Source organism: Schistocerca serialis, chromosome 7 (assembly GCF_023864345.2).
Source record: "Schistocerca serialis cubense isolate TAMUIC-IGC-003099 chromosome 7, iqSchSeri2.2, whole genome shotgun sequence".
Classification (NCBI taxonomy): domain Eukaryota; kingdom Metazoa; phylum Arthropoda; class Insecta; order Orthoptera; family Acrididae; genus Schistocerca; species Schistocerca serialis.
Genome location: NC_064644.1, coordinates 309,630,304 through 309,652,029, shown reverse-complemented (window position 1 = coordinate 309,652,029; position 21,726 = coordinate 309,630,304). Strand labels below are relative to the sequence as shown.

General features: G+C 39.4%; 2 protein-coding genes across 3 annotated transcripts in view; one reads left to right on the top strand and one right to left on the bottom strand.

Moving 5' to 3' along the window:
* Positions 1-13,893, bottom strand: part of LOC126413319 (zinc finger matrin-type protein 2) — a 42,395-nt gene extending 28,502 nt beyond the window's left edge. Inside the window, exons 1-3 of the mRNA XM_050083219.1 lie at positions 13,742-13,893; positions 13,369-13,589; positions 13,183-13,256 (exon numbers count right to left, since the gene is read on the bottom strand). Coding sequence (XP_049939176.1) covers positions 13,183-13,256; positions 13,369-13,589; positions 13,742-13,756 — 310 coding nt within the window. The 5' untranslated portion in view covers positions 13,757-13,893. The remainder of the gene's footprint in view (positions 1-13,182; positions 13,257-13,368; positions 13,590-13,741) is intronic.
* Positions 13,894-14,147: 254 nt separating this feature from the next.
* Positions 14,148-21,726, top strand: part of LOC126413318 (FHIP family protein AGAP011705-like) — a 244,294-nt gene continuing 236,715 nt past the window's right edge. For both annotated transcript variants that reach the window (XM_050083218.1, XM_050083217.1), the window contains exon 1: positions 14,148-14,539. The gene's annotated coding sequence lies outside the window, so the exon portion shown is untranslated. The remainder of the gene's footprint in view (positions 14,540-21,726) is intronic.

Here is a 21,726-nt window from a genome sequence, read left to right as displayed (position 1 = left end):
GTCTCTGACAGAATTACAATGTCATCGGCGAACCTCAAAGTTTTTATTTCTTCTCCATGGATTTTAATACCTACTCTGAACTTTTCTTTTGTTTCCTCTATTGCTTGCTCAATATACAGATTGAATAACATCGGGGATAGGCTACAACCCTGTCTCATTTCCTTCCCAACCACTGCTTCCCTTTCATGCCCCTCGACTCTTATAACTGCCATCTGCTTTCTGTACAAATTGTAAATAGCCTTTCGCTCCCTGTATTTTACCCCTGCCACCTTCAGAATTTGAATGAGAGCATTCCAATCACCACTGTCAAAAGCTTTCTCTAAATCTATGCTAGAAACGTAGATTTGCCTTTCCTTAATCTTTCTTCTAAGATAAGTCGTAGGGTCAGTATTGCCTCACGTGTTCCAACATTTCTATGGAATCTAAACTGATCTTCCCCAAGGTCGGCTTCTATCGTTTTTCCATTCGACTGTAAAGAATTCGCGTTAATATTTTGCAGCTGTGACTTATTAAACTCATAGTTCGGTAATTTTCACATCTGTCAACACCTGCTTTCTTTGGGATTGGAATTATTATATTCTTCTTGAAGTCTGAGGGTATTTTCCTGTCTCATACACCTTGCTCACCAGATGGTAGAGTTTTGTCAGGACTGGCTCTCCAAAGGCTGTCAGTAGTTCTAATGGAATGTTGTCTACTCCGGGGGCCTTGTTTCAACACAGGTCTGTCAAACTCTTCATGCAGTATCATATCTCCCATTTCATCTTCATCTACATCCTCTTCCATTTCCATAATATTGTCCTCAAGTACATCACTCTTGTATAGACCCTCTATATACTCCTTCCACCTTTCTGCTTTCCCTTCTTTGCTTAGAACTGGGTTTCCATCAAAGCTCTTGATATTCATGCAAGTGGTTCTCCTTTCTCCAAAGGTATCTTTAATTTTCCTGTAGGCGGTATCGATCTTACCCCTAGTGAGATAAGCCTCTACATCCTTACATTTGTCCTCTAGCCATCCCTGCTTAGCCATTTAGCACTTCCTGTCGATCTCATTTCTGAGACGTTTGTATTCCCTTTGCCTGCTTCATTTACTGCATTTTTATATTTTCTGCTTTCATCAATTATATTCAATATTTCTTCTGTTACCCAAGGGTTTCTACTAACCCTCGTCTTTTTACGTATTTGATCCTCTGCTGCCTTTGCTATTTCATCCCTTACAGCTACCCATTCTTCTTCTACTGTATTTTTTTCCCCCATTCCTGTCAATTGTTCCCTTATGCTCTCCCTGAAACTCTGTACAACCTCTGGTTCTTTCAGTTTATCCAGGTCCTATCTCCTTAATTTCCCACCTTTTTGCAGTTTCTTCAATTTTAATCTACAATTCATAACCAATAGATTGTGGTCAGAGTACACATCTGCCCCTGGAAATGTCTTACAATTTAAAACCTGGTTCCTAAATCTCTGTCTTACCATTATATAATCTATCTGATACCTTTCAGTATCTCCAGGATTCCTCCATGTATACAACCTTCTTTTATGATTCTTGAACCATGTGTTAGCTATGATTAAGTTATGGTCTGTGCAAAATTCTACCAGGCGGCTTCCTCTTTCATTTCTTTGCCCCAATCCATATTGACCTACTATGTTTCCTTCTCTCCCTTTTCCTACGCATTCCAGTCACCCATGACTATTAAATTTTCGTCTCCCTTCACTACCTGAATAATTTCTTTTATCTCATCATACATTTCATCAATTTCTTCATCATCTGCAGAGCTAGTTGGCATATAAACTTGTACTACTGTAGTAGGCATGGGTTTCGTGTCTATCTTGGCCACAATAATGCGTTCACTGTGCTGTTTGTAGTAGCTTACCCGTACTCCTATTTTTTATTCATTATTAAACCTACTCCTGCATTACCCCTATTTGATTTTGTATTTATAACCCTGTATTCATCTGACCAAAAGTCTTGTTCCTCCTGCCACCGAACTTCACTAATTCCCACTATATCTAACTTTAACCTATCCATTTCCCTTTTTAAATTTTCTAACCTACCTGCTCGATTAAGGGATCTGACATTCCACGCTCCGATACGTAGAACGCCAGTTTTCTTTCTCCCGATAACGACGTCCTCTTGAATTGTCCCCGCCTGGAGATCCAAATGGGGGACTATTTTACCTCCGGAATATTTTACCCAAGAGGACGCCATCATCATTTAATCATACAGTAAATCTGCATGCCCTCGGGAAAGGTCAGTTATCAGGCATAAAGCAGAGGAGTGATGTGTATTATTGACAAACACAGCTACGCCTCCCTTAGCCCTTTCCTCAGTCAGTCACCCTTGTGACGGAAGATGTAGCCATGTAGCACAGGGGCATCAGTGTGTTTAAAATATATTTCTTGTAAACATAAGCACAGAGGACATTTTTACACTAAGAGCTTCAGTTCCTCTGTGTGTCTGAACCCACTGATCTTTCACTGTAGTATGGCAGCCATTTTATTGATGAGGTTTCTCTCTGATACTGTCTCTCGACCACGGCGGGGATCTTGCAATGGATGGAGGCTTAGTCTGGGAGCAAGATGGTTTCTTGAGGCAGACTTCGTATTCCACTGCCTTCAAAGCCAAATCATTAGAACCATCAGAAAGAATGAATCTACATGGTATGACAGTTTACAGCCTGTCTTCTCCTGTGACTGGTGCTTTCCATTTGGTTTGTTTGTCAGAGTCAGAGGAGAAACATTCATAGTAATGGTAGTAGCAGTGCTGGCCTGTTTACTGGAGTCTGCCTGTGGAGGTGCCAGAAGCTCTTCAATGTCAACATCCGTGGCCTTTTCTGATGTTCTGGGAGGATCTATATGCTCCGTAACAGCAGCACCTTTGCAACTGCACTGAGAAACACATGTAGGAGTGCTGACACTAGCAGCCTCCTTTTCGAAAGAGGCATCAGCTTTCTGAAAAAGATTTTTGAGAGTTGAACGAAACTCGCTCTGTCTTTCCTGATGGGCCATAGCTATAATGGCTCCATGGACAAGATCATTTCCATTCCTAGGCTCACTGTTGGTGCTATGGACCTTTTATTTACTCTGTTGTATGTACTTGTCAAGCCAATGTGGCACCTTTGTTTATAAGTGGAGTGTGCTCTCATTATGTTTGTGCAGTTCATGCTCATTAATATTATTTCCAGAAGATCCAAAGATGGCAGCTACACTCGGTCAAAACCAGTCATTGAAGAAATAATATTATTTCAACACATGATCTTGGCTGCAAAAATTGTTATTTAACACTTCTACTACAGTTCAAAGTGAATAGTGTAGCTCTTTTCAACACATGTAGGAGTGTGGCATTTAGCTGCCGGTAGATTCACTGCTTGTTGGGTACTAGGCATTTCACCAACAGTGTCTCATTCGTCAATGGCTTTGTAGATTTTGAAGGGCCAGCGATTCCCTCTAAAGCCTTATGAATGTCAAAAGGTGAAACTTTCTCAAAGCTGCCATCTTACTTTTTAATTATCAAAAACGAATTCTGTCTAGCACCAAGAGTTCTGTTACTCTAAATGGGAGTACTTGGAATAATTCCTGCATCAGGAGGAGTAACTATAAGAGCCCTCTTGTCAGGTTAGGTGTTGATACTCACTAGTGGCACACCCATTCTGCTGGGAGTTGAGAGGAATAAGATCGATGACATACGCACAAAAAAAGGCTGAGCTCCCTGAGGTGCTCGCCATTTAGAACGACCCAGTAGCTATTATGTGGTTTTATTGGAAATACCATAGACGTGAAGAGCGTTACACCACTCCCCCTTTTTCTCTCCTAGTTGGCTGTAACACCAGAACAGTTGTACGAAGTGAACATTAGTGGACCAAGTTTTAGTAGCAATCCTGTTAATCACCACCTACATCACAAGCCCAGTCCCTAACAACCCTATTCCCAGGCCCTATCTCTATTACTATCTGCTGCTCTTTAGTTAACAAGAAAGTACAGTTCTGCCTGCTTCATGTTTATGAGGGATATCAGAAAGTTTTGATTACCACGACAAAGAAAAGAATCTTTTTTTTCTCCCCAGATCCATCTGCAATCCTGCTATATACTGAAATCCCTGCACTCAAATACCGCAGCACAATGCTAGAAAAGCCAAAACAAAATGGCACAGATCACTGATAAAGTGAAGTATCACGGGGTTATTTATTTTTGGTGACAGCAGAAATGCTGTGACTGTGTCAGACCAATGCAGACAGCTGAAGAAATCGTATGGATTGGCCTGACACACATGGAACATTTCCGCTGCTGGTGGAAATGAATTGCTGAATGATACCTATCTGCAAACCAACGAATTAGAATTATTTGAATGTTGGGCCCCATAAGGTTCCCTTTCTGTACAGTGACTGTGGAATATAAAATTATAAAGAATGTAGCAACCAGTCGTGGAAACATAATTTATTTATCTTGTTGCAAATCGATTTTGACTGATATCAGTCATCATTGGTGCATTTTTCTAACCGATACATGCCATAAGTAGAAGTACTGTCCTTGGCAGATTTATATCATGATATATATATCGGAAAGGAGAGAAATATAAATAAAAATAAATTAAAAGACTGGATGTGGCGGTGAAATGACGGCTGTGTAGTGCTGGAATGAGAACAGGGAGGGGGCTGGATGGGTAACCCTCATGGCCTCAACCTTCATTAGTCACTGTCCTCACCCATCCAGCCCCCTCCCTGTTCCCATTCCAGCATTACACAGCTGTCATTTCACCGCCACACACAGTCTTTTAATTTTTTTTATTTCTCTCCTTTCCGCTACTTACCCTCACCCCCCTCCGCAACTTCTCTCTTGCCCTCCGTCCAAACTGCAGCACTTCACTGTCTGCCACTCTCACCATACTATCCCTCTCCATACTCACCACAGCCTCCTCCTTACCCCCACCCAGTCACCACTCCCATCATGCACTGGTGCTGCTGCTTGCGGTGTGGTTTCAGCTCTCTGAGACTGCAGACGTGTCTGCATGAGAGTGTGTGTGTGCGTGTGTGTATGTGTGTCTGCTGCTGACAAAGGCCTTAATAGCTGAAAGCTATGAGTGTGTGAATCTTTTTATTGTGCCTATCGCGACTCAGCATCTTCGCTATATGGCGAGTAGCAACTTTCCTTCTCTGGTATTGTTACAGTCCATCCTGTATTTTCCATTGTTTGATTTTTGCCTGAAGGCTGTAAAACTAGGAAGACAACATATTTCTCATTGTGTCGATCTGTAAATAGGATTGCTAACATTTTTTCACTCAATACAGGGTGTAGATAAAGTCCAGTAACACTTTCAATTATTTATTGCACAAGAACTAAACGTTGTACAGCTGTCATAAATATTGCATTTTGAAGAGAAACTCTGAAAGTTTTTTTACCAACATTCGATATGCAAACCATGAGTGACCCAGCAGACGTCAATACGGCAATCGAATTCTTGTCATACCCATCCCAGCATGGCATTGTCAACTGTGGCAGTCACTTCCCGTATTCTCTCCCGGAGCTCTGCTACATCAGGAGGTAGAGGCAGTACATACACCAGATCTTTAATGTGTCTCCACAGAAAAAAAGAGAGGCCATTTCATGAAACAGCTGTACCCTTCTGTAGCACGGCTGAGTCATCAATGCAGCAGCTCTGTGTTCAGGTACCCACGAACTTCACGATGAAAATGGGGTGGACCCCATCCTGCTGAAAGATGAACAGAGAGCCCGATTACATTTGAGGCATCAGCCATTGTTGTAACATGTCCAAGTAGGAATATCAAGTGACAGTGCTCTTGGTGAAGAAGAATGGCCCGTATAGTTTTTGATGTGACAAGGTACAAAAAACATTTACCTTCGGAGAATCATGCTCAAATTCAATGCATTCGAGTGGTTGCTTTGTACCCCAGGCTTGGCAATTATGCCTGTTCACTTTCCCATTAGTGTGAAGAGTGGCTTTGTTGCTAAAAATTAAGTGATCAACAATGCCATCCCCATTCTTATTCAACTGTTGCAACTGCGAACAAAACTCAAAACATTTGTCATTGTCTTTGTCATTGAGCTTCTGCATTAGCTCCAATCTGAATGGTTTCATAGACAGCTTCTGTCGCAGGACTTTCCACACAGTCACTGGAGCAATTTCAAGTTCACGGGATGCATGACGCACCGATTTCTTCGGACTCGTTATGAATGTGCCTCGTATGCGCTCCACATTCACTTCAATCACACTGGGATGTCTGCTTCTCTTTGCCGGGCACAAGCAACCCGTCGTAACGAATTTGTTGTGCCAGTGGTAAATGACCTTCCTTGTTGGTGGCTTCTTAGCATACTTGGTTCTGAACATCTGTAGCACACTTGTTTTTGTCGAACTCCAACACACAGAAAGCTTGCTCTACACTTGAACTCGCCATGTTTGCTACTAGCACTGACTATCGGCTAGTTACCAAATTAAGTTGTGGCAGTATACATGAAGAAAAACTTTCAGGGTTTCTCTTCAAAATGATATATGTATGATATCTGTACAATGTTTGGTTCCTGAGAAATAAATAATTGAAATTGTTCTCAGACTTAATGTACACCCTTTACTTTCTTATGGAATAATTGTCTAGGCCAATGCAGCTGTCAAAAAATTATTTATTCTACAGAAGCAGATGATAAGAACATTATGTAAAGTTGATAACTGAACATCTTACAGAAGACTCTTTAGGTATCTTGGGATTCTTACACTTACTTGCAAATACATTTATTCCTATTATTTTCGGGTAATAATTAGAGTGAACTTTGGATGAACACACTAAAATTTACAACCCCAATGTTAGAAGCAGCTTATGCGTCACAGCCTACGTTCAAAATGGAGTTTTATATTTCAGCCTTTAACGAGTTGCCATCAGATATCAGACAAGAAATTTTAGATAACCAAACAGTAAAATAAGCATAAAAGACTAGCCTTACCCTACTAACCGCCCCTTCTACAATTTGTCAGTATCTGGATTCTGGAATGTAAATTCCATGAAATATTAATGTTCAGAATAAGCAGCCTTTCATTTTACCATTACACAGACAGCTGCTAGTGTACAGTTATATAAATGCTTCGGATTACCAGAAGTTGTGATTCCACTTGCCTGCTCTGACCACTGATGTCATCAAGATGATGGACACTCCTATGTCAAGCGTACACAATATGGTGACACCACTCATTACACCCATTAACAAATATAAAAAATATGCTAAATATTTAACTCCAGCAATAAGAAAACAAATATCAACCCAAAAATCAAGCACATGATATTCTCAAAATTCAACACAACCAAAAAATGCAAGAACACAAACAATGGTATTGTAAATTTAGCTCGAACAAATCCCCTCGATACTAGGAACCAACTCACAACTTGACAACCCAATACTGTAAATTTTGCTTGACCTATATAGCTCATATGAAGCCCTTGTCACCAGAAACCCACACACAAATAAAAAACCTGAATCCGCAAATTTTGCTGGACCTGTAAGGCAGCTAAAAAGAAGCCAGTAGTACCAAAAACCAACATACTCAAATCGTCAAATCCATTACTGAAATCTTCACATACCCTAGCTATCTGAAATGAAGCCAACAGCCAACTGACATAATTTGACATGAAATCTTCACATACCCTAGCTATCTGAAATGAAGCCAACAGCCAATTGACATAATTAAAACCAAAAACATAACCTAACCAATGACAATACACCAATATCCACAATGTCCATCACCCAGACTCCAACACGATTACCAAGCTCAAATGCAAAAAACCTAAAATTCATGAAAACTTGCATCATCACAAATTTTGATATACACAAACAATAATAAAAACACACACACACACACACACACACACACACACACACACACACACACACACACACACACCACACATACTTCAATAAACAAAATACAGCAACATAAAAATACTTGCCAACCAAATGTAGACTCACCAATTCTGAGCCCCCCTCACCAAAAAAAAAAAAAAAAAAAGCCCACAAGATGACACCATATCTTTGCCCAAAGCATCAAGCAATGATCTGCTCTTAAATTTCTCTGTCATATCCATTACTGACTAAAAATGAAAAACACTATTAAACTTCTGACCATAAGAAACGCAAGGCTTTAGTAGTACCAAACAAGTACGAATTCATCACCCACAAAACACAAAATAAAATTAACTCATTAATGAACCTTCCACACTCGGTTAAAAATGTCAAATGCCTGAGATACATAACAAATGTCTTTGAAACACACAACACAAGAGATACTACAACACAGCCTCTACAAACATAGCGCCACCATGACATCACACAACACAACACAGCTATGTCACAGGTCAAAGCAGACAAGTGGAATTGCAACTTTCGGTTGACCTACATACCTAGTCTGAAGCAGCAGATAATAGCAGCTGAGTCGTGTAATAGAGTTTTTTTATCCCCAAATGTAGCTGCTTTTCTGCTGATATAATCACAATAAAGTAATTTAGACTTAATTTCCATGGGCTAATCACAAACATGAGTGGATAATGGAGTCAACTTATAATAATTATAAAGCTGTTTTAAGGCTTCTCTTCATGGTGGGGTATGTGGAACACTTTTTTTTTGGGGGGGGGGGGGGGGAGGGAGGGGTGTACACACCATGATGAGTCATCTTACAAACAGATTTCAACAAAAAATCATAATCATAGAGATAGCGAAGAAACTTTATAACAGCTGAATGAAGTTTACCGGTCGTACAAACCTGTGAATAAAAGCAAGTATGAAAGGCAGTATATTCAAAAGTTCAGCCCATTTAAATATAGCAATCCACATACATTGTTTTATCTGCAGGAAATTACACCTTAACAAACGTCAACCACTTACAGAATGGGACACTTCTGTTAAGGATGAGACATTCATTTTAATTGTTGTTGTTGTTGGTATTGTGATCTTCAGTCCTGAGACTGGTTTGATGCAGCTCTCCATGCTACTCTATCCTGTGCAAGCTTCTTCATCTCCCAGTACCTAGTGCTGCCTATATCTTTCTGAACTTGCTTAGTGTATTCATCTCTTGGCCTCCCTCTACGATTTTTACCCTCCACACTGCCCTCCAGTACTAAATTGGTAATCACTTGATGCCTCATAACATGTCCTACCAACCGATCCCTTCTTCTAGTCAAGTTGTGCCACAAACTCCTCTTCTTCCCAATTCTATTCAATACCTCCTCATTAGTTATGTGATCTACCCATCTAATCTTCAACATTCTTCTGTAGGACCACATTCCGAAAGCTTCTATTCTCTTCTTGTCCAAACTATTCATTGTCAATGTTTCACTTCCATACATGGCTACACTCCATACAAATAGTTTCAGAAACGACTTCCTGATACTTAAATCTATACTCAATGTTAACAAATGTCTCTTCTTCAGAAACGCTTTCCTTGCTATTGCCAGCCTCTCCCCAATGCTATTCAATCTGTATATTGAGCAAGCAATAAAGGAAACAAAAGAAACGTTCGGAGTAGGTATTAAAATCCATGGAGAAGAAATAAAAACTTTGAGGTTCGCCAATGACATTGTAATTCTGTCAGAGACAGCAAAGGACTTGGAAGAGCAGTTGAATGGAATGGACAGTGTCTTCAAAGGAGTATATAAGATGAACATCAGCAAAAGAAAACAAGGATAATGGAATGTAGTCGAATTAAGTAGGGTGATGCAGAGGGAATTAGATTAGAAAATGAGACACTTAAAGAAGTAAAGGAGTTTTGCTATTTGGGGAGCAAAACAACTAATGATGGTCGAAGTAGAGAGGATATAAAATGTAGACTGGCAATTGCAAGGAAAGCGTTTCTGTAGAAGAAAAATTTGTTAACATCTAGTATAGATTTAAGTGTCAGGAAGTCGTTTCTGAAAGTATTTGTATGGAGTGTAGCCATGTATGGAAGTAAACATGGGCGATAAATAGTTTGGACAAGAAGAGAATAGAAGCTTTTGAAATGTGGTGCTACAGAAGAATGTTGAAGATTAGGTGGGTGGATCACATAACTAATGAGGAGGTATTGAATAGAATTGGGGAGAAGAGGAGCTTGTGGCACAACTTGATTAGAAGAAGGGATCAGTTTTTAGGACATGTTCTGAGACATCGAGGGATCACCAATTTAGTATTGGAGGGCAGTGTGGAGGGTAAAAATCGTAGAGGGAGACCAAGAGATGAATACACTAAGCAGATTCAGAAGGATGTAGGCTGCAGTAGGTACTGGGAGATGAAGGAGCTTGCACACGATAGATTAGCATGGAGAGCTGCATCAAACCAGTTTCAGGACTGAAGACAACAACAACAACAACAACAAGATAAGTCGTAAGGTCAGTATTGCCTCACGTGTTCCAACATTTCTACGGAATCCAAATTGATCTTCCCCGAGGTCGGCTTCTACCAGTTTTTCCATTCGTCTGTAAATAATTCGGTTTAGTATTTTGCAGCTGTGACTTATTAAACTGATAGTTCGGTAATTTTCACATCTGTCAACACCTGCTTTCTTTGGGATTGGAATTATTATATTCTTTTTGAAGTCTGAGTGTATTTCGCCTGTCTCATAAATCTTGCTCACTCATCTTGTCAGGACTGGCTCTCCCAAGGCTGTCAGTAGTTCTAATGGAATGTTGTCTACTCCCGGGGCCTTGTTTCGACTCAGGTCTTTCAGTGCTCTGTCAAACTCTTCACGCAGTTTCGTATCTCCCATTTCATCTTCATCTACATCCTCTTCCATTTCCATAATATTGTCCTCAAGTACATCGCTCTTGTATAGACCCTCTATATACTCCTTCCACCTTTCTGCTTTCCCTTCTTTGCTTAGAACTGGGTTTCCATCTGAGCCCTTGATATTCATACACATGGTTCTCTTTTCTCAAAAGGTCTCTTTAATTTTCCTGTGGGCGGTATCTATCTTACCCCTAGTGAGATAAGCCTCTACATCCTTACATTTGTCCTCTAGCCATCCCTGCTTAGCCACTTTGCACTTCCTGTTGCTCTCATTTTTGATAAAAAAAAAGCATTTTGTGAGATATAATTAGCTTATATTATACATCAGTGGTTTCTAATTATAGTTCATTTCTTTAACACTGATTTCTGTTGCTAGTTCTTTTTATGATGTGTGAGATTTATCACTCACAGGATGAACTTTTGATCACTGTTTGCTACACTATAAAATTCTTTTGTATCAGAAACTTTTTTAGAGTTGTGGGGAACGTTTTCTCAGTTTTGAGGTCTTTTAATTCCCTTGGCATCGCTTGTATTAACTTGATGCCAGAATATTTGGGCCCTGTTTCAAAAATCTTAAGTCTATGTGGAATGCACCGCAGTTGTTCTCTGTTCTTTGTGTTGTGTGTACGAACAGTCTCATTAGTATCAAGTTTTGTCTGATCACATAATGCACTCACAATGGTCTTAAATATATACAATGATGGAAATGTTAGAATGTTTAGTTCTTTGAAACAACTTTTACATGATTCTTTTTGCTTCTTTTTCAATATAATTCGAATGGCTTGCTTCTGTAATGTGAATATTCTCTTCATTCTTGTGATGGTTGAGTTACTCCACACTGTGATTCCATATCGCATGTATGGTTCAAAAAAACCATGACAGACAGTGCACAAGAGGTCTCGGTGAGTACACTGAGCCAGTTGTTTCATTCACAGAGCTTAGCTTACTGGAAACAGTATTTATCTGCAGTTTCCAATTTAGCTCGGGTCTATTGGAATGCCCAAAACCTTAACCGAAGCTATTTCTTCCAGTCCTTTTCAATCTAAGAAAACATCCATATGTTCTTTTTTTGTTTATTTTTGAAGACCATGTGCATAGTTTTTTTTTCACATTAATAATTAACTTATTTTCAGAGAGCCATTGTGCTGTACTACTGACTGATATGAATGTATTTTGCTCAAGTGCTTCCAAATCGTTGGAAACATTTAGCACAGTCATATCATATGCATTAAGTATTTTGATTTCATTTTCACATGTTGTATATTATTCACAAATAAATTGGAGAGAACAAGTCCCATTACAGATCCTTGAGGTACACCATACTTAATGCTTCTAACTTTTGATCTGTATAAGTTATTAATGGCTACATATTGCCTCCTGTTAGATATGATGTTATCCAGTTTGCTGCATGTCCACAAACACCAGTAGTCTCTAGTTTCTTTACTAGGACTGTATGATCAACTGTGTCAAAGTGTGTTAATGTGTGAGCCAAATAAGGTTACAGGTTTACAAATTAACTGTACACTTAAGTAACAAGAAGTTAGTGAGTAGTAATCAACATGGCTTTTGAACAATTTGAAGTACAGAAAAGCAACAAAGGATTACATGTATAAAAAAACAGCAGTGTTGTAGTCCAACTTGATTTTGATCTTTCTAATGCTTTTAATACTGTTAGTAACAAAGTTCTGTTAGATAAGCGGTCCTGTACTGTTGTGCTAAATGATGAATAAGTACATGAAATAAATCATCACATCCTTAGGCATTCACAAAGCAGTAGTGGTTCTTCCAGAAGTATAGAGTTTTTTATTCATTAGAGAATTTTCACACACTTCTGGGAGTTAGTGGATAACCACAAATTCTCTTGGATATGGGCATAGTGTCTGTTGTGTCACCTATTAAATATGGTTCTCCTGAAATGACATGTCTTGAAACTGATCAATATATGTGGATGCACGTGATTAAATATGAAAGTAGTTGTATGGCTTCCTGAGCATATCTAAAAAATCCAGAAGAAAAGGATACACTGACATCAACATACAGATTATATTATAAATGAATTAACTATTTACACAAAGATTGGTTTAATTGGCATGAACTCCACATATGCAACTGCATTTTGGCAGTTTTTATATTGTATGCATGACTGAATCCATAGCAAACACGTGAGGGCTCCTGACTACATTGCAGCTGGTCAATATGATTTTGCATAGATCAATGTATACTAATTGAGATCTATTCTTTACTGATTGGTGTGAATCCATCAATAACGAAAAACTATGACACTTATTTCTGCTCAGTCATTACTCCACTATCACTTCCTTATAGTCTGGTTGCAAGATAAGTAATATTGATTACTGTTATTAAAAAAAGCAGAACAGAAAAAATGAAACATGATAGCAATTTACACAATTACAATTAGTAGAGAGTCACTTACGTTTCTTTCCATTTATGTGGTCTAGGAAGTTAATGGAATCTTTCACAACACAATCACACACATTACAGTAGTACCTGCAAAGAATTACAGGTCAATATACTGTCAACACATGTGAAATTACACATCAACTAAGTAATGGTGCATGACATATCAGCAACGGGGCTTGTAAGATGTCTGAAGGCATACCCTCCTGTTTGCGACGACGGAGTGTTTTTTGTTATGACTACACTCTTTCCTAATTTGGATTCTAAATCAACTCGGTAGTCACGTTGCCGCAATAAGTCTCGTTTAATAGGTGGCTGTTTTTGTTTCGCTTTTTCTTGTGCTTCCAATTCTTCCTGTATTCTTTCTGCAGCCAAACGTTCATATTCATCGCGGTCCCACTTTCTTCGATGATCTTCTGCTCTCTATAATAAATCAAACCGGTCGTCTTATAATAACTAAACTGATCTGTATGTTATCAAGTTAACCTTTTCAAATTAATTCAACCAATTAAAAATACTGTCTCTACTGAAAATGTCACACATCCTTTCCACAAAAACAAAACATAAACACGTACCTCTTTCGACGCCATGTTGTTGAGCAAAGATGTATCAAACAACACGACCTTTGATCATAGAACACAACAGAGCCTAGTTTGACTTGAGTATAGATACCACCTCCATTAGTTCAACAAATTAGCCGAATAGACATTAAAAATCATGAGCTGGGAAGTAATATCAACCTGACTGTAGATTATTTCGCAATACAATTTTCATAGCAGTATTTAAGGGGATATATACCGAGCAAACCCCATAATACAAACAAAGACGTCCCCTTCAATTGTATATTAAATACCAAAATACAGCGAGAATGAATTTCGAAGCATATCTTTGATGCTATATTTGCATCTAAATGTCATTTAAAGGGCCAAGAAAAATTAGTTCTTCTAATTTGACACTTGAGATGGTATCTTCAATGTCATCTTTGATGAGATGAGGTTTGCTGTCCTCATTGTTGCGATAGTAAATGAAAACATAGGAACAGTTGTTTTTCGCTGACAGGGCGTAGTGTAGTGATGATTGTTCATCAGCTTTGTGAGATTAGTTGCTAACTTGCGTAACACACGGAGTTATTGTACCTGTTTCGCCTTATCAGTGTCGTAGAAATGGTGCAGTTTTTTACAGCAATGAAGTTACTGCATTGTTTCCATTTTCAATGGACAAGATGTTTAATATTAGACAGACAGTTTGAAGTCTTTTATTAATCTGCAAAGAGAAGAAATTATCCAAATGCTGTATATTGTTATGGCCGACTGGAAATGTGTGCGACAGGAGCGTGCCGAACATTTTTTCTGTAAATGTATCGCCTGCAAAAGGTATTACTATATATGCCATTATTTTACTCGCACACATTCGCAAAGCACGAAATTCGAACTCCACAAAACATAGTTTTGGTGAACTGTAACAGTATGTCTTGAAATCACCACTATACAAACTGTTTACGCCCGTTTTAATGCTATCTGTCTATAGTTACACCGTCAAATTACATAAAGTATTCAGTAAACAACTTCAGTTTACTACTTTGGTGTGGCGCAAGTCAATATTAGTGTTGTGGTACCTGTAATGTCCTACTTCAGGCGGGTAATATATAGTACTAGTTTTATAGAGAACTAAGATAGGAAAAGTGAAGTTCATTGTGGAAGGAGTACAGTGATTGTTTTGTATTACAGAACATCATGTAACAGTTCTTGAAAGTTAGGGAGGCAGTTTGCAAGCACTTTAGGAAATGACTGGCGTCAACAACAAGACGTTACAATCTAGTGTTCCTGCTTGAGTAAAACACGAACGAAAATATTCTGCAAAGTTATGTGTAACACATTACTCACAATTATACTCCCTGTTATTGAGTGCCACCGTACTTGTTTGTGTGATTGCTGTGATCTGGATTTACTGATCAAATGTACAAATGACACAATTAGTATCCTCTCCCTTCACTCCCCCCACCCCTACACACACTCACAGAGATTGCTTTTACAAGGATACTGGACATGTCATGGCATTGCAATTTAATAACTACAAAAAATAGACACAGGCAGTTAGATGCTTACAGGTCTAGTTTTACAAGGATGGAACAGGTAGTTGGCTGTGGCAGGAGCAACCCTCATAATGTAACACTACACACACTATCAGCTGACATCAGGTCAATAGTGACATTTGGTTTCTGTATTATGCATTACAGCGTCTCATCTGAGAATCAGTCAGCATCCTGCTATAATGAGTGAGATATGCTGTTACTATTAGACATTGCAGAGGTTAGGGAATAAGGCTCTTCAGAGAAGGGAAAGTTGTGAAAGTGTTATGATGGATATTTTATTATCATTACCATCATTATTTTTATTATTTGTGTTACATTTTCACCAAACTCCTAGTTTTTCTTATCTAATCTTCATTGTATAGAATGTATTGCTCAAGAGAGAGTTTTTAACTGCCTTTTTAAATAAGTTTGTTTTAGTAATCTCTTTAATTTTCCTGGTGTGCAGTTTGTTGTAGCTATGGTTTTATTATTTGCTGGAAAATGCTGTAATGAGCTATACATTTATTCTTTCTTGGTAAATGCGAGTTAAATCAAGATCTGTTATGTGGTCATGGTCAGAGCTGTTTGTGCAATAATGATGAAAGTCATTTTTAATGTGCATGGGTGATTAAGTTTCTAATATTGAGAAATATACCCACACAGTGTACCTAAGCTCCCAAGTGTTTTGAACAGATCTTTACAATTAGCTCAATTACCATTTTTAGTTACTGTTCTTATGGCTCTGTTCAGTAATTTGTAAACTACGTTCATATTTTGTATATATTTTTTGCAGAAAAGAATTCCATACTTAAAGAACTGAGTATACATATGAACAGTATGTTACAAAAAGACACTGGCAGTTACACATTGATGACAGTACTCTTTTGGGCATAATATGCTGCTGACATTCTGTTTGCAAGTATCTTTGTGGGCACACACTACTTCATTTGGGAAACAGTTTTCATTCATAGAAGTTTAGTGTGTGTTATGCAGTCTTTAGAGTAGGCATCTTCTAACTCCAGTCTCAAAAATTTAAACTTTCTGAAAATACTCAACCAACTTTTTGAAGCTGTCAATTTAAAAATTATTGCTGCAAGTGAACAGCCAATCTCAGTTTCAGACCCAACCTGTATCTTGGACTGTCCTACACGTCTGTGTCACCACCGCTAGCCCCCCCCCCCCCCCCCGCCCCCATTCACATTTGCTGGTTTTACAAACACACTTCAAAACTATAACATTCCAACCTATCTTAGTCTTTTCTTCCGTGCTACTTTGGGCATATACCAAAATAAGCTTTACTTTCTTTGGTTTGTGACTATATATGAACTAGTCTCCAGACACTACTGGATGCATATAGTCTCCAGTTCGCATTGCCAACTTTTCTTTGAACCAGCCCAATACTTAAGTTGAGCCAAAATGCAACCATTCACTAACAAACAGAGCACCGAAAAAATGGGTCCTAACCTCCATAAACCACAAGTTGCTCGCCAAAAGCCACTCACCCACCAGACAATGCCCATCCTGAACACAAAATACAAATAAAAAGGAAATTAACAGAAGTTAAATCCTGTAGCATACTTCTTCAAAATAAATAAAACTAAAACAGAATCAAGCAGCAACTTAAGTGAACTTGCTGTATTTCTGTGGTAGCAATGGTTGTTGGATTGTGTGTTTTAGATTTTGTCCTACAGTATAACACTATGCAACAAGGTCCTGTAAATTACTGAGTGGGTAAAATGAAACTATTTGTAAACAAGTGAACATTGGTATTGGAGATATGGTCTATCTATGCAACTAAATTGAATACCGATTGTTTTGTGCCATGTGCATTTATCTTCTTTTTATTTGTGTAACATCTTCAGTTGCTCATATTACATGTTTGCTGTATCTTTATAATAATTGTGTTATATAATGATTACAGATATGTTATTGCAGTTTTTTTTTGGTCCTTTTTATGCAAGGAACAAATTTTGTGATACAAGTTTTGAAAGTTTAAATTAAGATTTTGTCCTTCTTATGATTTTGTGACCTTGTTAATCCGTAGGCCTATGTGTTGTCATGGAGTTTTACTTAGTTGGCCTTCGTGCATCAGGATGTCTGATTTTTGGTATTTTTCAAATACATTTCAATTGAACGCTTCACGTTCACTGTGTATTGGTTGTGTGTGTTTACTGTATATACTGTTGTAAACTGTCACTGTGTGTTTTTCATTCATCTAGAGGGAGAGAGAGAGAGAGAGAGAGAGAGAGAGAGAGAGAGAGAGAGAGTACATACAGATATTAGAATGAACAGTTAAAACATAAAACTCCTAACATTGCAGGAAAGCTATACTTGCATAGAGCCCTTCCAATGAACAGGAAAGTAATAAATTACCAAATCAGCTAAAGCGAAATGTTAATTTGTTAATTTGAAACATATTTAGCAAATGCCAAAAATCTGGCATCCTAGTGTAAGAGGGGCAGCTAAGCACAACTCTAACATGACCAGTGTGGATTAATAAAATCACAAAATTGTAAATAAAACCAAATGTAATTTTATTCTCTTGAGACTCGCACCGAAATAGCTGTTCCTTACCTAATGAGAGAATACCAAAAAACTGTAATACCGTAATATATCTCTAGACATCACATAATCTAATTATTATATAAAACAAACATGTAATGCCCTCCACTGAAGATGCATCACAAATGAAAAGAAGTGAAATGCATATAGTACAACACAAACAGCTTTTCATTTACTTGCACAGATGGATCACATATCCAAGAATATAGAAGCAAATAAGGAATGGCTGAAAACATAAAAACTGACAAGTTACCATTGGTCTGCATTCCACTTGCCCACATTTCCAGTTCTTAAAAGCCACAATAAAACTCTGACTTGATACTGGGAGGTACAACTGCCTGTCTTATCAGGGTGTTAAGAAAAAGTTTGAACACCTTGAACCGTGTCAAAATCCATACCTAGTGTGATCACAGAGTCTCAAACCAGTAATTCCTGGTCATAGTCCCATGTCAGATCCTGTTCTTCAGTTGAGGGAGGTGACATCAGCTACCTTGTCCCCTGAACCGGCAGTACCAGTGGTAAACCAACCCATCGGTGCAGCTGGAGCTGCCTCGTCCTCCTTAGACATCATCAGGGAAAAGGACACCTGCCAAGGTGCACCCTCACTCCTTCCCATGAAGAAACAGAGCAGCAGTCCTGCACCACTCAATGGCTGACAGAGCCACAGGCTGCAGGTCATAGAAGAAAAGTGGTCCATCCTGGTTGTAGAAGTTGAGACAGGAAAATCCTCACAGAAACCAAAACTTCACAGAGACAAGGACGATAATCAAAAGTTAAAATGAATTCTGGTGCATCGCTCGATCTGGCCACCATCCTCACAGAGGCCGAGGCTATGAAAGCAAATGAAGAAACAGATCGAAAATGACTCTGCTGCAAAGTATTTAATTCTCTCGTTTCTCTATCTTTGCATTCTCAGATAGTGTTCTAATGTTCCCTCAGTGGACCTGTAATAGCTACTATCGCCACCTGGCCAAACTCAGTCAGTTAATGGCTACTTACTCTGCAGTTGGTGTAGCACTTCAGGAGAAAAGATTCTCAGAAAGTCAACTTTCTACTATAAATAACTGTGAATCGTACTGTCAAAATAGCATTAACACCAAGTGTGTGTGTGTGTGTGTGTGTGTGTGTGTGTGTGTGTGTGTGTGTGTGTGGAGGGGTCTGGACGCTCATTCGTTATGACACTTTCATTGAGCAGGTGCTACTAACCATTGCTTTAGAAGCTATGGCTGTTCGTGTCTACTTCCTAGTTGGGCTAGCAGTATCTAATATCACTCTACCTCTGGATATGTCTATGCCATATCACTAGCCGGTGGAGTTGGTGGAACAACTGCCTCCACTCTTCCATCAACGGCCAGGGGAATTCAATGTCTACAACCCCTGTGAGACATTGAAACCACATCTACCAGGGAAGAAGTAATGGTACAGTTAATTTCAAAGCTGGAAGTCTGACTACTTAATGCTAGTGGAGTGACACTTTTCAGTACAACCTGTGGATCATCCTCAGCTGTAGGTTTTACAGTCTGCAGTCGAGTGTCTTACACTTGGTCCACTGGTATGCCCATGGAGATCTCTGCATCAGTAAGCACATTCTTATCAGTGTCTCTTTCTCAAGCCATCGACCAACTGAACGTGTACCACAGTGGTCACTTCAGAAAGCCAATTGGCAAACTTTCACCTGGTAAGCTACTTTTGAGGTCAGTCAAGAGATTGCTGTCAGAGGGGTGGTAAGAGGTACCATTGACAAAATTATACAGGCTGCAGAAGTAACAATACCCTATTCTTCAGACCTCTCCTACCAGAAATGTGTGCCGTGGCATCCTGAGAAAATAGCTGCAAGCTGTTGGGGAGTACTGAAGGGCACTTCAAGGGCACAAATGTAATCCTTCTGTGGAACATTCAATAGCATTCAAGAGACTTGAAGTGCAGGGACAGTTTTTTAATAAAAAAGTGAAAATGGAAGTGTTGGGAACAGTATCTATCATGTGTGAGAGCCCAACCCCTTTGTCTCAGACGTGGACTAACCCTACCGCTTCTGCAACCCCACACTCTTCATGATAGTTCCTGGCATCTCTCTCTGTGGCAACATCTGTGTTGATCCTGCTGCCAGTGCCGAATATTTTGTGACACACTTCACTGAGGTGCCCGCTTGCAGTAACTACCATTCTAATTTCCTGATCAAGAAATGTTTGGCGGAGAGAAACTCCCTATCCTTTCATGCACAAGGCTTTGAGCCATACAGTGTTCCATTTAGTGAATGGGAATTCTGCAGTGCTTTAGCAGTGTGTCGAGAGAGATCCCCTGGACATGATAAAATCCATAACCAAATACTTAAACACCTTAGCTGTGACAGCATAAAACACATTCACGGGTTTTTAAATTGTATTTTTTTAAGGGTAAGTTTATTATTGTTCCTGCCCTGAAACCTGGAAAAAGCCATCAAATTTTGCTAATTATTGATAACACTCCCTAATGAACAGGATGTATAAATTATTCAAAGTCGTGTTCAACTACAGACTATATTGGGCCTGACATATATTGCAATTTCAAAGTGGCTTTTGGGCATTCTGGTCCACTACAGACCAAGTGCTTCATCTGGAATTTGCAGTATGCAGATTCCACACATCACCAATACTTGATCACTGTGGTTTTTGGCCTGCAGAAGGTGTACAGTACCACCTGGCACCATCACATCCTGACTACTCTTCATCAGTGGGGCTTTTGTATCCAAGATGTCAAACCCCTCTTACTGTACCAGGTCTGGAAAGTGTCTACCCTTAACAGTGAATACTTAACAGGAATTTGGGGTAGCTCAGGAATTGATTCCAAGTGTGACCCTCTTTACCATTGCAGTCAGTGGTGTCGTGGCTGCAGTGGGACCCACAGTATCGCTGTCACTGTATGTGCAGGACCTTTGTCTCTATTACATCTCTACATCATGTGCGCCCCACAGAGATCTAACTTCAGGGGGCTACACAGAGAATACATAACTGCACCCTGAATCATAGATTTCAGTGTTCTCTCACAAAGATTGTGACAACAGAATTTTTCAAGATTTGCTAGTGTCTGGCCCTCAGTGGTGGGATACCAGCTTCCACTAGGAGGCTGTCTACAGGGCTTGTATGGAAAGCTCCAGTTGCCAAATGGACACCACTATGATGGACAGTGTCTAACAAGCTCATTACTGATGGGTGCTGCTGAACCGTAGACTCAGGACTGTGCATCCATACCCAGAACTTTACCTCCTTAACCAGTTACTTGAACTCGTTGAACATTTCAAGTTTTTAGGCTTTTTGTTTGATAATAAGTTAACTTGATTACACCACCTCTAGGTAAATTTCAGGAGAAAACTTAATACCTTACATTTCTCAGCAGTGCCTCCTGGTGCGCAGGCTGCACAGTTCTTCTGTGATTGTACAAAGTTTTGATTTTATCGCATCTATGCTATGGGTGTGTTGGTTACGGTTCAGCAGCACCCATCAGTAATGAGCTTGTTAGACACTGTCCATCATAGTGGTGTCCATTTGACAACTGGAGCTTTCCATACAAGCCCTGTAGACAGCCTCCTAGTGGAAGTTGGTATCCCACCACTGAGGGCCAGACACTAGCAAATCTTGAAAAATTCTGTTGTCACAATCTTTCAGATGCCCAGCAGTTAGTGTTAGTTCACCTTTTCCCAACCTATAGTTCAGATTGTTTATGAATCACCCTAAAATGGGTAGACCAGCTGAGATACAATTGGAAGCCCTGTGCACAGACCTCAGGCTTCCTCTCTTGTCTGTGTACGCAGTGCGCCCCCCTCCCTCCTCCCCCTCCCTCCCTCCTATGGTGTGTACCCAGTCTTATGGTTTTGATGGACCTGTTTTGTTGCCCTAAGAAAATGCTAATCCTACCATTCTCACATGCCCGTTCTGCTCAGTTCTTCACAAC